The sequence below is a fragment of the Corvus hawaiiensis genome, chromosome Z (genome assembly GCF_020740725.1).
Source record: "Corvus hawaiiensis isolate bCorHaw1 chromosome Z, bCorHaw1.pri.cur, whole genome shotgun sequence".
NCBI classification, from domain to species: Eukaryota; Metazoa; Chordata; class Aves; order Passeriformes; family Corvidae; genus Corvus; species Corvus hawaiiensis.
The window spans coordinates 65,179,927-65,198,011 of record NC_063255.1 but is presented as its reverse complement, the minus strand read 5'-3'; the positions used below and the strand labels follow the sequence as shown (position 1 = coordinate 65,198,011).

The 18,085-nt window shown below is 35.3% G+C and overlaps 1 protein-coding gene across 5 annotated transcripts in view; it reads left to right on the top strand.

The window, feature by feature from the left end:
* Window positions 1-18,085, top strand: part of UHRF2 (ubiquitin like with PHD and ring finger domains 2) — an 82,644-nt gene that overhangs the window by 61,826 nt on the left and 2,733 nt on the right. For 2 of the 5 annotated variants that reach the window (XM_048292311.1, XM_048292307.1), the window contains 9 exons: window positions 299-422; window positions 806-913; window positions 4,363-4,467; window positions 12,344-12,483; window positions 14,477-14,639; window positions 15,175-15,312; window positions 16,105-16,228; window positions 16,628-16,791; window positions 17,545-17,643. In XM_048292311.1, coding sequence (XP_048148268.1) covers window positions 299-422; window positions 806-913; window positions 4,363-4,467; window positions 12,344-12,483; window positions 14,477-14,639; window positions 15,175-15,312; window positions 16,105-16,228; window positions 16,628-16,791; window positions 17,545-17,643 — 1,165 coding nt within the window. The remainder of the gene's footprint in view (window positions 1-298; window positions 423-805; window positions 914-4,362; window positions 4,468-12,343; window positions 12,484-14,476; window positions 14,640-15,174; window positions 15,313-16,104; window positions 16,229-16,627; window positions 16,792-17,544; window positions 17,644-18,085) is intronic. The other 3 variants (XM_048292310.1, XM_048292309.1, XM_048292308.1) reach the window with 3 other exon arrangements.

The following is an 18,085-nucleotide window of genomic DNA, read 5'->3' as shown; positions in this document are numbered from 1 at the left end:
GAGAATACAGGAGACATGGGGACTGCTCATGTATCATGTGAGAAAAAATAGTTATATGTTTTGCCGCTAGCACTCTATCTTTAAAGATACTGAAAATCCCTTTTTTAAAAAAAGTTGACAGTATTTGTTCATGTTGAGTTCATTTTTTAAGCCGTAGGCTTCAGCTGCTTAAGACTGGTGTATGCTTGCTAGCTTGAAACGTTCAGTCAAAATAAACAAATGGACACTCTTTTGGCTACAAAAAATGTATTGCCATTATTACGAAGTTAATTGAGGATTTACTAAAACCTTTTTTTAGGTATTGTCCTTCCTGCAAAAATGATTCTAATGAAGTTGTAAAGGCTGGAGAAAAGCTCAAACAGAGTAAAAAGAAAGCAAAGATGCCATCTGCCAGTACTGAAAGCCAGAGAGACTGGGGAAAGGTAGAGTGTGTTTTAGAAATAGCTGTTACTCTGATTGTTCATGTATGTGCTACATCTATAATTCTGCTTACATATGCACTACACAAAATTCAGTACTGGGTTGTACAGACAACAAGACAATGTTTAATCCTGCCCACTGTCTACTGGCAGTTAAAGCAGTGGAAGGATTATTAAGGTGACCAGATGTAAAAACAAAAAGAAAGACAACCCCAAATTCTCCTCAATAACCCATAACCACATATGACTTAATTCCTTTTAACAATTGTTAACATATTTTAAAGTATGTGTTTGCTATAATATACAGATTTCATGATCTCTGCATTGAATTTGCAAATAGTCTTCAATATTGTAATACTGATTCATTTTGTCTGATGTATTTTTAGGGCATGGCCTGTGTTGGTCGCACTAAGGAATGCACTATTGTTCCTTCAAATCATTATGGGCCTATACCTGGTGTTCCTGTTGGGACAACCTGGAAATTCAGAGTTCAGGTATGTTGTTCCAGTATTAGCTGTAGTTGAAGAAAGTAGGAATAATAATGAATGGGTTAGGCACTAAATAAATTTAAACTGACAATTGCCATTTTCACCAGGACTGAGTAAAGCAAATACATTATGATTCCAATATTGGAAGTGATGCCAATAGTAGCGAAGGCTGAACTGTACTGATTTTGCCATACAACTTAATAGAAAGTCTGTTGGAATTATGATAAACATATTTCACATTTTAAGTGGGATACTTAGTGAATAGAGTTAAGTATTTTCTGAAGAGTTTTCTTCACATGAACTGATTATCCCATGCAGGGGGCGTAGACTGCAGATTTTGAAAACATTATGTGGTATCACTGTGAATGGGCTCTGTAGGTGTTTTTGGTCATATGTAGTGTATGTCCAAATCTGCTTTTAGGCTGATGAACAGCTTAGACAGCTTACACTGTAAGTCTGTGCTGCTACTGAAATTCACTGTGTATTCAGCTTTTGGTGATTTTTTGAACTGTCTCGTTTTCTGTTTCAAACACTCCTTAGGCTCTGTAGTAAACTAGATTGGTAGAAAACTGGAAGACAAACAATCCTGTATACAGTAGAATGGGGGCTAATTTTCCCAGTCCTTTTCACATTTTGGTTGTGTAAGCACAGTGCCAATACTCAACGGGGCAGGAAAAAACAAAGCAGGGAGGAGGGAACAGCTTCATTTTGTGCCAGTACTGATTTTTTTGTGGTTTCACAATGTCCAGCAAGCGACAAGCTTCCTCCCTTTTTCCCCAGCCTGATCCAATTGCAATGATTTTTGGGTTATCTTTCATTTTTTTATTGTTTTTTTTAGTCATGAAAATACATACTTCCTTGTTTTCTAAATCTGTTAGTTCTTTGTCCCTTGCATGTGTAAATGACTGTAACTGAATGTTTTCTGTCATATTTGGAAGAATAAAACCAGGGGGTTTTAAACCACTTGAGGAGGGTTATCATCATCAACTTATCATCATCATTTGCTTTCTTTTTGTTGGCTGCCAGATTATGTAAAGTCTAGTAAGTAAGAGAACTTTCTAAAATCACTTAGGCAAACTCAAAGTATCACAATCAATATTTATTTTCACTGCTTCAATGGTACTTGGAATTACCTTTTTGCTAGGAATTCTATTGGTAAGACAAAAGCTAATGCTTTTCAGGTATTTCTAGTACTGGTAGGAAAAAGAAACAGAATTAGAGTGCTGCTTTTGTCAAAAAAATTGATCAAAGAAATTTTTATATATATATGTATGTATGGACTAGATATCAAAAGACAATTACCATTTATGCATAATTCATTTATTTTGGGTACAAATTAAATATTTTGTCATTAAAAAAAAATTGAAATGCTTTCTATGTAGAAAAAAACCCTTTTTTTTCTCATAGTCTTTTTCATGAGAAAATAGTTTGTCTTAGCAAATCTATGAGAATTTAGAGACTGTATGAGAATTTAAAGACTTCTTTATTTCTGATTTGCATCGTTTTTTTTAATGACACAAACTCTCTTTTCCCTAGAAGGAAATTGACTAAATATTGCTTCTGGAGCAATGTTTCAGAGCATCTGAAGACCATCTTTGCCATGAATTATTTACCACAGCTCATCTTGGGGGTGAATCACCTACCAGAAACCTAGATTTAATTGATAAAACCTGGAAATGAAAAGAAGGGAGGGAGGAATCAATTAAAGGATGTTTGATACAACAGGAAAGAGGAGCACAATAGTGGAGCCTTTTTATTCAGCATACTCACAAATGGTCTGGAAAAATTGGCAAATAGCTGATAAAGTTAAGGGAAAGTGCTAAGCTGTTGTGGATAGTAAACATGGGACTGGGAACAGTTCCAAGTATGTTATTAGTAATTGGCTTTCAGCTACTTCTTCTTCTTGTTATTTAGCAAAGAGATATTCTAATAGCTAATTCTGAAAAATATGTCATTTTAATACCCAATAGTGAACAGAAAAATAAATCAAATACTAAATTATCATTAAATGAAAGGTCAGGAGAATAAAATACATTATTATGAACAGCAATCAGGATGATTAAAGGAATGGAATTGTTTTCATTCATCTGGAAAATGTTGAAAATTTTGTGGGGTGTAGATGACTACAAAATGATGTACAGTATAAAAAAAGTGGGACAATTTGTAATGACAAATTTACAAATTTGTGATGTCAAATTTTGTAAAGTGATTGTGACAAAAACATCAGCTGTCCACTCCAAAGTGACTGAAAGTGGTACTAGTTCATATGACAAGTGGTACTACTTGAACTCTTCTATCTCTTCAATACTACGAATCCAAAAGTTTTAAATAGTACAGGAAGTCAGCCACAGACAGCTGGATCCTGAGAAATTAGGGAAGTATTATTGTGTCCTTGCCTAGTTTTCATACTCTGCACAGCTCTAATCTGTTGTTTAAAACTGCATTTTTTACTAGCTGGATCTTCGATGTATTGTGTTATGAAATGTCAGGATTACAGCAGAAGAATATAGACTTCCTTGAAAGTTGTTTGGAAGTGTAGGCTGAGAAAAGGAGCTCAGGAGTGTGAGAAGCAGAACGAGAAAAACAGGCAAAATCAAGGTCTGAAAGAAAAGATGAAGGTAGAAAGTAGTGTAATTGGTTTTGTGCTGGAATCCTTCATTCTATCAATAGTATTTCTTGCATAATATACTGAGAAAATGCATAATTTAATATATAGTCTCTTTTTATTTGTAAAGGTTGTTTGTGGGGGATTTTTTTAATAATCAGTAGTTTGAAATCATTATTAAATAAGTTTTTGTGGGAGAGATGATCCAGCAGACTAATGATGTTGCCAGATTATGCTACAGCTGCAGCTTTCAGGTGGTCAGGTTGCAGATGACTTGAACATTTACTGCCAGAGAGTTATCCTGGTTGGAGAACTAGTCTATGATCCATATAGTGCTGCAGTAGCCTCTTCTTTTTCCTTGGGCAGTGTGGTAATATTCCTCTACACTGGTTACATTTAGAGTGTTACCTTAAAAGTCCCTGACAAAATGATGTTTACACTGGGATCTTCCTTAATTAAAAATTGTAAAATGTTACCAAACTGGCAGACCTCCTTCTGCTTTGAATTGTTCTAAATGACTGTGCAAATGGAGTATATCAGTGAGTACAGTCTTAGGTACTGCTTATGGAAAAAAAACTTGGAGATTTTTCCCAAGAAAGAAAGTGTGTCTTTATGTCTTCCACTGTCACCACTGTCCTACATTATCCTGCTGATTTTCTCGGTGTTCTTACTTTCAGCTTTTCTTACGGAATAAACAGTGGAGTTCCCACCTTTAATAGCAGTCTTGCATTAACTGTTGACACAGAAACCTCTGTAGAATATTTTAAGCAGAAAATTGATTGTTAAAAGTGGTTGTAGGTGACTTGGTCTTTGAAAAAAATGCTGGAAACTGGCTTTTTTCTGTTCGCAGGTGAGTGAAGCAGGTGTTCACAGGCCCCATGTTGGTGGAATCCATGGACGCAGTAATGATGGAGCTTACTCACTCGTACTAGCTGGGGGATTTGAAGATGAAGTGGTATGTCATTCATGCGAGCAATGGTCTTGCTGTTCTCCTGCATCAAATGTATCAATGTCTGTAAATATGCAGTTATATTTGTTGTTTAAAACTAATGTTTAGGCAGATGTGACTGTGGAAAAAAAGAGCTACTACTGATAAATTAAGTAGTTCTTAGTATTTTGGAGAGAAAAATCTTAGCGAATCTTAAAGAATGCTTATGCTCAGATTTGCATTAAAGAAAAACATCAGTTACTGCTGGATTTGACATTGTTTAGGGTAGTTACATTTCAGTATACTTTTGGAGTTTAAATTGAGCGTAATATAAAATCTGATCGTGTAATTATATGCAAATAATACGCTTTATGTTCTGCTTTTGTCACTATTTAATTACATTCCAAACAGTATTTCTAAATATGTGATACATTTATTTTAATGCACAAGAATAAAAGATATGTATTACTTGATACTAGGAAGTTCTGAAAGTTCTTGGCTCCTGCTAATGAGCACTTTCAGAACTTCTTAGCAAAGTCTCACCGTCTCGTATTATGAGCACTAAATGTGCTGGGAAAGAATTCTAGTTTGGTGTTAACTTCTAAGTAGAGCAACAAAAGAATTATGCTGCTAAACAAAACAGTAACTGCTTTCAGTTTTCATCTCCTGGTATTGACCAACATTTTTTTGTGAAGAGATTACTGTTTTCTTCCATTAAGTAATGTTTACACAAGGTCCATCCCTTCCTGCAGTTCCGGTTCACCAGGTGGAATTTTGAATCATGGATCAGGTGAAGGATAATGCAGTAAGCAACCTGGTTTTTTTAACACACGCGTAACTATCAAACACAAGAAAAAGGGCAATGAAGAAAAAAAAAAAAAGCATATGAATGAAATAGCATTAGAATGTAACATATTCTTTGCCAACAGCATCTACCAGCTGCTGCTGCTGCTGCTGCAGAGTATTGCCTCTGAAGGAGTGTGTGTCTCTATTTGAACAAGTGGCATGAGGAGGTACTTGGTGTTTGGATATGGTGTCCTTAGCGTCTATCCTGGGCCAAGCTCGTGGACCCTAAGAACACTGTTGCACAGAAGTTGTATCTGCTATGCTGGGATGCTGCAGACTCCTGTTTTATTCTTTTTAGTGATACTGATGTCCCCTTATTTCTGAGGTGGTAATTATTCAATTCAAAATATTTACTAAGCTTAATTGGATTCTTTGCATGTCTTTTCAGTTCACCTAAGTGATGTTGTGACTGTGGTTTTGTAGACACCTAAGTACTGTCATAGTCTGAAAGACATAAATAATTTTGAAAAGGCATAGTAGGAGAGAAGTGTTGCAGAAAATTCCCTAAAAACTTATATGAATGTCAGTGTTTTTCTGTTTTCTAAACTAATAATACAAGGGATTTTTTTTTCCCAGTTACACTATTGAAATTAGTTTTTATTCTCTTCTTCTTTCATATGCCAGATTTTATTTTCCAATTTACTTTAATTTTTCCTGGTTTTTTGGAAAAGGTTGAGATTAAATTCCTGTAAGAATATACACAGAAAAATCGAGTTTTGTACTTTTAAGTATCCTGAGCACAGTATCTAATCAATTTGAGAAGTGAAACTTTTAAATAAAAGATACAGGTAAAAATCTCTGCTAACATCTATTCATTTTATTGTGTGAGTACCAAAAAGAGAGATGACTCTTACTTGAATTTCAATGGTACGACAAAAGTACTTGTGTGTCAGTTTTTATAAAAGTGAGAAATAAATTCATTTTGGAGGAGTGTTATACTGTATGCTTATAAACTTTATGTACTATTTATGCACACCGATGGTGTGTGCCATCTTAATGTGCTTCTTATTGCTTTAAATCAACAAAGCCACACTCAGGTAAAGTAATTGCAAAAATACATTGCAGGAAACAGAGTTCACTGTCTAGCTTTCAGATCATGACATTTTTATGCCATGCCTTTAGAAACTTAAAATCCTGGAGACCCAGAATTATCTCCAGTTTTGCTGAATTTGGGATGTTCTGGATGTACTGGAGTGCTCCTTAATAACAAGTTTTATCAGTTCTGTCAGATGTACCCTCAAGATTGAGAACAGGTACAGTCATAGCTAACAAAATGAGCAGTGGGTGAAATTGTTTTGCACATGAAGCTTTATCCTCATTTCTAATTACATGCATATAAAATATTTGCACATTAATCTCTCTCCTGAAAATGTGTAACTTTGAATTCTAGTGACGTATTACATAGCTTACCCATAGTTAGCTTTTATTTTGAATATGTTAATATTGCTGATCTCCTGGTATTGTTTTCATAGTAATAATAGGAACATTAGCTGAAGAAATTGAGAAGTCTTTTAGTAATTTGTAATTTAAGAATTGTTTCAGAGCAGACTAACATTTAAAGACTAGATACTGGACATTAGCACTGATTGTGCAATCACAGAGTTCATGATGAACGTATGCTGATTTGTCTGTTCATTAAATCAAGCAGCTGGAGAAGTCTAACTTCCATGTTGAAAACTTGGCCTCTTATTTTGTGTCCCTGTTTTTATGTATCAGGTTGAAACTGCTGCTTATTGTCAAAAGTTTCAAGATTCATGTTTCTGCTGGGTTGAGTGAGGTAGTGTTGTAAAGATGGTAAATTAATTGTGTGGTGTGCTCTAATTTAATCCAAACAAAAATTGTTTCTTCTGTAAGTGTTGTTGCACATAGAATCATATGGGAAATCTTGAACTGAGATTCAGAATCTCTTTGGAGAATAATACTTGGTGTGAGCAGTTGCATCCTCTCATAAAAGATTCTGAGACGATAATGACTCTAATGACTCAAAAGGGACCCCAAGCAATATAGTCATTGTTTAGGTTTGTTGATACTTTATACCAAACCCATTCAGTGCCTGGAATGTAGCATTCACAAACCACTTAATGAAATTAATGTCTAATACAAAATGCATGTCTTTTAGATTTTCCATGTGTTACTTTAACTATAATTATAGTAGGCTAATTAAATTAGTCATACAGATTGCAGGATTTTTTTCCCTCAAAAAGCCAATCAATTTTGGATCTCCACCCAAGAGCCAAAGATTACCGTAATTAAAAAATGCTGCATCTAAGAGCTGTTGTATCTCCTAAGTAAACTCCTGCTACAGGAAAGTGTCTTTGACCTGAAAAGGCTCTCTGTCTTTGGTGAACCTGGTTCAAAATCAGAACAGATTTTTAATGGAATGAAAGATAATTAATCCACACTGAGTAGCCTGAATTGTTTACATATTTATGTTCGTTTTAAAAGCCTGGTAATCCACCATTTTTGGACACTACATGGAAAGGAGTAAGAAAAACCTCAGAAGGGAATTCACATACAGTGGTTAACTAGGACCTTGATTTTTTTAAGATGTTGCCCTGCATCCATCACCAGTTAGCCACCTTCTGCTGTTTCCTGCATTGAAGCTGACTTTCTTACTGTTCAGATATGTAGATCAGTCAACACTAAAGTGGTGAAATGTTTTCATTGTGGTGGAATGTGCCATGAAACTGCCAGGTTCTTGCTGTCAAGGGCGATTCTGAGGAAAACTCAGAAAGAAAAATTATGATGTATTCAGGCTCTGCACTTAATGCAAGGGATTTTTATTGATTTACAAATGAAATTTGTAGTTTAGCCCTTCCTTTTCAATTGGCACCTTTTACTGCAGTGTTAAACCATGAAATTTTCAAAAATAAATCACACAGTGGGCAGATAGACCAATTCTCTCAGCACTTTATGCATACAGAGTTTAATGGAGATGAATGATGACATGATTCAGTTTCAGATATCCCTACTGCTAGGGAAAGAAAATGCTTTCAAAGGTAATTGCTTGATAGTTAATATTTGACTTGGATTTAATAACTTCCTTTAAAAAGGTTTAGTGCTTTTTTATTTTGCTTTATCATATAATCAAACTCAGCTTTTATTCATTATATTTTGCTGAGGTCAAGCTGATGTGGGATTGATGAAGTGATGATATTTGGGGATTTCTTGTATCAAGAAAGCCAATAAGACATTTTTTTGTTGTTCAGACTGAGGGTTGGAACTCATCTAGAAAATCTGATTGAGTTTGTAATATCCTATTACTGAGAAATACAATTTTTGCTTTATCTGTTGGAACCAAACTTTGAAATCTGAGCATAATAGCAGAGGTGTTAATGGAAAGAGAAAATGATTGAGAGCTCTCTTGAGATAGTTGATATTCTAGTAACTTGAAGTAGCTAATGTGCCTGTCAGCTGGTGCATAAAAGCAATCCATAAAAATAATGTGGTCAAATGATTCAATGGAATTCAAAATCTTGCTTTTTTCATTCTACATTATTTCTTTGTTAGACTTAAAACTGATTATATAACAACAGTGGATAGTGGAGTATGATTTATTACAACTGACTGACTGTACTGGCTGTCTGAGGCTGACTGGCTTGTAGTACTAGAGCTTCAGGCTTGTCTTCCACTCACGCACCTCAGTATGAGATACTGGGTCAATGCTACTGTGGCTGAAGTTCATTTGATCTATCATATGATCAAAGTTTGCAAACAGGATAGTTAAGAAATAACTTTATGGACACAACGTAAGAAAAAAGGGCATACAAAAGGTGTTAAGAGAAGACAGGATGACAAAATACTTACTAGCTCTTGAAAGTTCCAAGGAAGTGGAATTAAGCTCTGGAAAGCAGAAGAGAAATGGCAGAAATACATATTTTAAGGTAAGAAAATGGGGAGAATGTAGGTAGAAGGGAAGGGAAAAGATAAGATTGTTTTGATAGGCTTTTTGACAGCTATTTTGTTTGTCCAAGAAGAACATACAGACATCAGTAATTCTTTTTGCCATATGTTTTCTTTAACTGTTTGAAGCATTGTCTTCAGTTCTGCTTTCTGATCCTCTTGAGACAAAAATAGCTTTACCAGTCTCATACTGGCTCTCAGTTGAAAGTTGTTGTAGGTGGTAGGAAGATCCTGTATTATCTATAGATAGAACTCAGAGCTGTTGAGAAATTGTTTTAGTGAGTCATTACTCTCCAGTCATCCCAAATAATAAGCTGTGAATATTCTTGTCGTACTTCACTTCAAAAGTAAAACACCATAAGCCCTATGGAAGTAGGTACTCTAGGTCTCCCATGAAGTAACTGGAGTACCAGTGTCCCTGTTTCATTTCTGCTTGTCATGGGCACATTCATATCCACCTTTATTCCATTCTTTAGACACTGGGTCTGTGCATCACTTACTCTTGCCATTTTTGATTTTCTTCTCTACAAGCACTTTTGAGTTCTTCTGAGCTTTCTTCCTCTCCTGTTTGAGAGTTGCTCTTATATCAGAGATTATATCAAATGTCCTCCCATTTCTCTTCATCCAGCTCAGATCAATGACAAGATCTCTGTCATTTTCCTTCAGATCTAGAAACTGTGTGTTTGTTCCCTGAAATCTCTTTTTTGTTTTTTTTTTTTCTAATGTATCTGATATGAAGTAAAAGAGTATAGTTCATCTAGAAAATAAAGCAGCAGTGAGTCTTCCTTACGTTGGAGGATGTTGAAAGATCCTTGTAACTTGACCTGTGACATTTATGTTCCATAGTAATTCCTTTTATCCTCCATTTTCCTTCCCCTGCATTTCCAGTTGCTTATTTATGCATAGAACACTTTGATAATTAAAGAAAAGCAAATGTAACCTATGAAGTGGGGGATATGTTCAGGAGGTGAGCATGTATGCATAGGCCTTCTATCCATAGTATCTCTTCAAGCACAGTGTTTTCAGTTTGCCTGTGGTTAGACTACCACCAGAGAACCACTTGGTCTTTCTCTGAAGATGCTGGAAGTTTGTTGGTTTTAGGCCATTTACATTTAACCATTTTCCGTAGAAGTGTATGGAAGTAGGAATTCTGTTGCCTTTATTCATTCTCTCTTGAGTTTTTTTGTCTTAAGTCTGTAGCAATTTGTCCTTGATTTATGTCTTTCTGTTATGCCAGAAAATAAAAGTCTATTCCATACTTTCTTCTCGTGAAGATGTATCAACAACCTGGTAGTTGATAAACAGAAGTTTGTCAAGAACCTGTCCTGTCTTGTAAATAGTTTTCCCCCTCTTGTTTTCATATGAAGTGTTTCTGTCTTTCTTGGATTTTTTTCACATTCTTACATATATGTCATATCAGTATTTATCTCAAAATTACGTTCTAAGAAGAGAGAAAAAAATCACCTTCTGATTTCAGTTTATTTCTGCTTGTATATCAAAAAGTGCCTTAACAGTCCCTCCCCACCCTGCCACATAATCAACATGTGTGTGTTTCTTTCTTTGTTAGAAAACGCAGGCTATTCTGGATTCGTGACCTTCCAAGATATGTTTCCCTGTTTTTCTGAACTTGTGACAAGCTTCTTATTCATTGTCAAAATGCAATTTGTTTGATTGGTTGTGATACATCAAGCAAATCCATCCTTGTTCATGTTATTATCAGGATCATCTTTGCGTGATTGTGCATTGTGTTTGCCTTGACAGTCACTGAAAAATGAAACATACTCTGTGATTAATTCCAATTCTGTGATACTTTATTTTATACAATTTATTTTACATACTTTTTTAGTAAATGGTTCTTGTCTGGTTGGTCTTTTAAAGTTGTTTCTTATACTGTCTTTAATAGAACTTCATTCTATTTCTGTTGGTTTTTAGAGATTTATTTAGTAGAGTAAGTAGACTGTTTTAAGAAAGCAGATACCAAAGTTTATACATGTCTTTGCTAGGTTTTGAGTATACTTTTTAACTTCATAGCGCTTGTATTTATTATGTGCAGATAACTGCAGCTGAGTTTCTGTTAGGTTTTCCCTACACAAAATAAAATGAACCTAATTTCTATAATTATCTATGGCCTTGTTCAACCAGCATTTCTCTTTCTAACTTTCTCTTTTTCTGCTGTTGTCAGTCATGAAATATATGTAACAGTCTTGCACTGGATCCTAAAAAATGTCAGACTTTTAATAGTGGTAAGAAGTGGACTGAATTTTATTACTGCATAGATGTTCCGAATTTTGCTTTAAAAATTCATTTAGATATTATTTTCCTATTAAATGTTTATCTTCCACAATTGCTACATGCTTTGTACCCAGTATGCATTTCCAATGAAATAACGCATTAAATATATATGTAGTGTGTATATATATGTATTTCTGGAAATACATGAATTTCCCAGGAGTAATATGAAATTCTGTGACAGACTTTGTACAGGAAGTAGAAATACAGGCTTTACTTAAGTGTATTTAGATTTTGACAGTTTTCACAGCTCATGGTAAAAGATTTTATCAACCTTCTTTCAATTTCATGAAAATTCTACATAGGAACTATAGTACAGAATTATTTTAGCTTACAAAATATGAATCTAAATTATTTTAAACTCTCACTGATTCAGAAGAGTTGGGATTAGTATTTCACTAAAGCACCTGCCTTGTACATAAGGCAGCACTGTATGTACGTATCAGCACTAAGCTCCTTGCACAAGCTGAAGTGGCTGACATGATTCATCCAAGGTATTTACTGTGTATTTTAGAAACATGATGTTCTTGTAAACTCAATGAAAGCTCAAGAGCAAGTAACCACTTGCTAGAATATGTTCTCTTCCTCAGATTTTTTTCTCAAAATAGCTTTATAAAAAATGCAAAAGTAGCAGTTTTTAAGGCAGGCAGTTTTTCAATCAGAATTTTTTGGGAAAGTGGTTACATCTAGAGCAGTAGTTTTGTGCTGGCACAGCTGCTGTAGGACGGTGATATTGAAATTGAAAACATGTCTTTCATTTCATGCCTTGGATTACAGTTTTTCTCTGAGTAAATAGAACAAATAAAGTTGCTTTTTTTTTTTTTTTCTTTTTTTTTTTTTTTTTAATTGAGTTACTTTACTTTAGAGCGTTAAACCAAAGGATAATCTTCTTGCACAGGATCGAGGAGATGAATTCACTTACACTGGGAGTGGAGGTAGAGATCTTTCTGGCAATAAAAGAATTGGAGAACATTCATTTGATCAGACATTAACGCACATGAATAGGTAAGTTTTGAAGATAAAATTTAAAAGTATTCCAAAAAAAAAGTTGGGTTGTAGTGCTTTAATTTAAAACCAATGTTTTGCTGTATTTTTTCACTCCTGTACATGCTGTGTTTGTAAACAGCAATGCCTCTTGCTACTAAGAGGCATTTTATCAAGCATTATAAAGTTTTGTTGCTTTAAGGAACATGCATCTCAGTGAAATACATTGCTGAATTGCTGCTGCAGCTCACAGTCATGCCTCTGGTTGAAATTGTTCTACAGTCACCCTCAGAAGACTCTGTTTTAATTAAGTGAAAAGTTTGTCAAAGGTCTTGAGCAGAAGTTTTCTAATTCTGGGTGTTTCGTGTTTTAAGTTTCTCCAGTGGGTAAATCAGTTATGAATTTAAGTAGGAAGAAAGCGTTTTCATTTTCCCATGATAAAAGAAATATTTTCTGTTTTGCTAGCCCTTTCTTCCATCATATTTTTCTATGAAGAGCAAGGAATTAGGGTGCTGCTTTATCAAAACAGGTACTTGAAAGAGAACATACATCCAGAGGAAGAATTAGACATCTGCCTGAAGTGTTTTTCCATCCTCCAAAAGCCTGCCTGAACAAAGAGTACTCCATCCTTTTCTGTTCCTAAGAGCATAATCTATTACACAACTGACCTCTGAACACCTGTGGGATGCTGAGAGTCACTGAGAACTTTTGTTTGCCAGGTCTGCATTTAGACACGTTCTGCTGCTCTCGGACTGGCTGGAGAGGGATTCTTTCAAGCTGTCTAGAGGAGAAAGAGGAAAAGCCTGACTTGGCTGCTGAGACAGGGAGGGGGAGGGGGTATGTGATGCAAACATGAACAAGAACAAGGAGGGAAGAAAGAGGGAAGTAGATTTAAGCAGTAGCTTTACAAGCAGATTTAGTGAATAGAGCAAAGTTGTTTTGGGACACAGAATTAAAGGCTGGACTCCTTAGTGACAGACAGCCTTTCTCTTAGCAAATGAGAAATCCAGAGGCAAAACTACTTAGCTTTGAAGACGTTAGGGTACATGGAGTAACAACATGCTGCTCTCATTTGGTGAGCTTGATACAAGTTCTCAAGCACTTTGATTCAGAATATTATGATGATTCTGTGTAGTTGAATCTGTGTTGGTTTTGCTTGTCCAGATAGTTTTACAAGGTTTGGTTTTAAATGGGAAACATTTTTAATGTTGGCGTAGTGTTCCTGTCTCTTACTGTTCTCTACAATGTGGAGAACTTGTACCATGTCTGTTTATAACCCATATTATTTCTTCTGTTTTGAGTTCCGTAATTTGAGTTGTGGCTGATTCTGAAGGGTTTTCAATCCCTTCAAGTCAGGCTGTGGTAGTAGAAATACTGTTTCTTACTGGCGACTTGGTCATACTGTCTTGCTCCAGGTTTCTAGAAGAGGGTCTTCATGGCTAAAGGAGTTTGCTTGTCCTTAAATTAGGTACTATGATTCTAAGTCCTTCTCTAACACCTTCTGAGGTATTTTATGTATCATGTGAGAGTGGAATGGTACTTAGAGCTTTTTTGAATGGTAATTGTGTACTTTTTTGTCTATATGTTTTTCATCATATTCATTACTTTTGTGTACACACTTAAAAAGCCTGTATTGATGCAGGATAGCAATGGGGAAAGCTTGCCTTTTGTTATAATTTTAATTTCCTCAATGCTATTTAGGAAAGGATTATTTTTAAAAATGAAGACTATTAAGTCTAAAAGGATTGGTTTGTTTTATCTGGAAATTTCAGATGAGTTTTCATCTGGAACCTAGATAATAAAATATTTAGTGTTGCCATCTTTTTTTCATGCCATGCATTATAGCATGGATCTCATTTCTTCCATCAGTTCTGCTAAAAAACATACTGAAGAAGCTTACGCTCTTGATAAAGCAAAATTAGGCAAGGGAAACACATACAACTTAATTATGTTAACTCTTACACTCTGTTTGGTGAAGCAATCTATCTTATGAAGAATTTAAATGTCTTTCTAGGGCATTGGCCCTTAACTGTGATGCCCCACTGGATGACAAAAATGGAGCAGAGTCAAAGAATTGGAGAGCTGGTAAACCAGTCAGAGTAGTGCGCAGTTCAAAAGGACGGCGGATCAGCAAGTATGCCCCAGAGGAGGGCAACAGATACGATGGCATTTACAAGGTATTTTGAGCTCTACAACGTGAAATTTCTCTTAGTCTGTTTTAAAAAGCCTCATATGCATTAGTCTGCAAATACTTCATTATTACTTGAAAGAAGTAGTTATTTTTTCTTTACTATAGCTTTTTAGTTTATTTTGCAAAGTGAGCCAAACAGAAATTACTTAGAGCAATGATAATAGAACATAATCTGTAATGGGATATATAAGGTTGAATTTGTAAGTTGCTTTGCATGTGCTTATCAAGTTAAATTCATCCCTGAAATCAGATAATTTCATTATTTCTTCAGTCCTTCCAACTATATCGTAGTCTTTTGTTCGTTTAAAGACTTTTTGGTTTCTGAAACAAAGGAGTGTGCCTTTTAAGAGCACCATATTTGTAAAAAATACAAAAATTTCACAGCTGAGAAAAGAACTGCTGTATATAATAATAATAATGTATAAATCATTCTTCTCCTTTCTTCTTGAGCAATTAAAGTATAATGTTCATGTGTTTGGCTTGTGATAAAATAATGGCAGTAATTTTATATTGTTCTTTAGGTGGTGAAGTATTGGCCAGAAATTGGAAAATGTGGATTTTTAGTTTGGCGCTATCTTCTGAGAAGAGATGACGTTGAGCCTGCACCTTGGACTTCAGAAGGAATGGAGCGGTCAAAGAAGCTGGGTCTAAGTGTACAGGTTGGTATCAGGACTTGGACAGTTGTTTTCATTCTTAGTTCCAGTAAACAAATTCCAAAGAAAGAAATCAGTTAAATTAAAGCTCCCTTTTTTCCCTTGTACTTCACTGTGGCAGCTTTTAATACTAAAAACCACTGCAGGTTATATGCAAATTGAAAGAATCCTGTGATAGTGACACAGCAGAAGGAACTGCGAATTAAGCTTTCTGCCCTAGCAGTAAATTGGTTTGCATATATGGACTGGAAAATCAGAATTTGTGTCCAGTTTTGTGACTCTTAGGCTGGAACAAATTTTTCTGCAGGTGACTAGAGTCACGTAGAGTCAGAGAAACCAAAACAACTGTGCATTTTTATGTATTTCTCTCTTCATGTGACTGAGAATTTGTATACATAGTGTATCTTAGGTACAGAAATAGGCTGATGCATGAAAATTTTGGCATTGCAGAAACCATGAAAGATGGAAAGAATTAACATCTATTCCTGGAAAGGCAATGGTATATCTTACAGCATACCATCATCTGCCTGATTTGTATAGTTTGTAAGCACACAGGTGCAGATACACTGTTTAATACAGCTGAGTATGGATTAGATTCTTTGACTTGACTATGCTTTTTTTAATGATGGATACTAATTTAAATGTTTTCTCCATCATACAGGATTTTAAAATTTTTTTGTAATTATTTTACTAGGTTGTCATAGGGATCTAAAGTCTTTTAGAAGTTAATCTTTTTGGTATTTGGTTATTCCTGTATGCCAGTGGTTTTTGTTTCAAATCTGTGCTTTTTAATTTTAGTATCCAGAAGGTTATTTGGAAGCCATGGCTAGTAAGGAGAAGAAAGATAAGGTTAAAAAGCAAACTGTGAAACAGGAGCCAACCAGCCAAAGTAATGGAAACCAGAAAAGGACAATTGATGATGGTATTTCTTTTTTGCTTTTTTAGCATTTGTCAGCAAAATCTGTCACATTATTTCTAAGCCATGAAATCTTTGTGGAAGTGTGAAGTTGTTTGTAGTACTAATGTAAATTGATAAGCACATGACCTTTAATTACATAGCAGTGTAGGGGTCTTAATCCTTTTTACTGCTCCTAATGTGTTTTTTTCTCTTAAGCTCTGCAAAAAAAATGAACATTCTTCTGTGCAGCTGTGCGTTGCAATCCAAAACAATGCTGAACAGTATGAATTGGAGTAGGAATTTGCTTGCTGCAAATCCATGTTGCAATCCATGTTAATCCATGTTTCCTCCTAGAAACAGTTCTGTCTTCTGTTAGTTCAGACTAACACCGTTGTTACTGTGTCTGATGGTCACAATCTTAAGCAGGTATAGAGGAATCTACGAATACACCCAAAGCCATGAGGATGGGAGATGGAGGGAAAGGAGAAGCTTTCCAGCTGACCCAAGAGCAGCAATGGCTGATTAGAGAAGACTGCATGAACCAGAAGCTGTGGGATGAAGTACTTGCTTCTCTTAAGGAAGGACCAGTATGTTTGTTGCATGCATAATTTTTATTGTTTGCCTTTTCTTTATGTTATTAGGAGAAATCTCGAGTCCCTCTTAAAACCTCATTTGCTTGTTGAACTTATGCAAAATGTAGACTGTCTAGCATTACTTTTACTTGTAAGACGTATATTTCAAGAAAATAAGCCTCATCTGTGCAGTTTGCGTTTGAGGGATGGGTTCATGCCTCCATAATAGAGATCTTTTCTTGCTCAAAAAACACTTTGAAGTTAAAAGTGGATTTTAGTTTATTTTCATTTTTGAAGAGAGCATGTTTTCTCTGAAATACTGAATGTATTTTTATGCTGTGCTAATGTCAGAAATCAGACATGAAGAAAGATGGTTGTAGTCACTACGTTTTGTTTAGGCAGAAAATAATTTTATGTCAGGTTCCCCAGGGACATATGCCCCGTTCCTCGAAGCGTTTAAGGCCAGGCTGGATGGGACCCTGAGCCACCTGGTCTAGTGGAAGATTCCCCATGGCATGGGGATTGAAATAGGTGTTGTTGAAGGCCCCTTCCAACCCAAACTGTTCTCTGATTATATGATTCTTTGATTTGTAAAAGAGCAGGGAAATTAAGCCATTAAAGACATGCTTCCTGATTAGTACTAGAAAGCTGTTCTCAGAGATATCAAGGACTTAAGAACTTCTGGAAGTATATAATTTTTATGTAGTAAGTGGCATTTACTAGAACTATAATAGAGTTTGTCTCTTTTATTCCTTTGCCCTACATTAGAATTTTCTGAAGAAACTGGAACAATCCTTTATGTGTGTCTGCTGCCAGGAGTTGGTTTACCAGCCAGTGACAACAGAGTGCCTCCACAACGTTTGTAAAGTAAGAATAAACTGCCTTGCTCTGGGCTGTTTTCTTGGTTCTGAGACTGCAGTCACCAAAGCCATATGCATTTTAGAAAGACAGTAATAATTGCATAACATTCTGAGCAAAAACAAGCAACAAGTTTCCATTCAGTGTTTGCTGTGTAAACACTTTAATTTTGTGTAATGAAGAGTGGAAGTATGTTTCATATAGTTCCTGATAGACGTAATGAGTGAGGTTTACCATTGCTATCATGCCTTTGTGATCAGTGGAGGTGCTCTAGGAATTGGTTAGGCCCACAGGTTAGATTTTGGCACAATATCAATGATTTAATTATACATCGTTAAGAAATAAAACCAGATTTTATGATTTTATAACTCTCTGTTAAAGAGTTGTGAAAGGCTGGTGATGCCATGAAGATTTTTCGCCTTTTCTTTTACACCCCTGTTATACCTTTTTA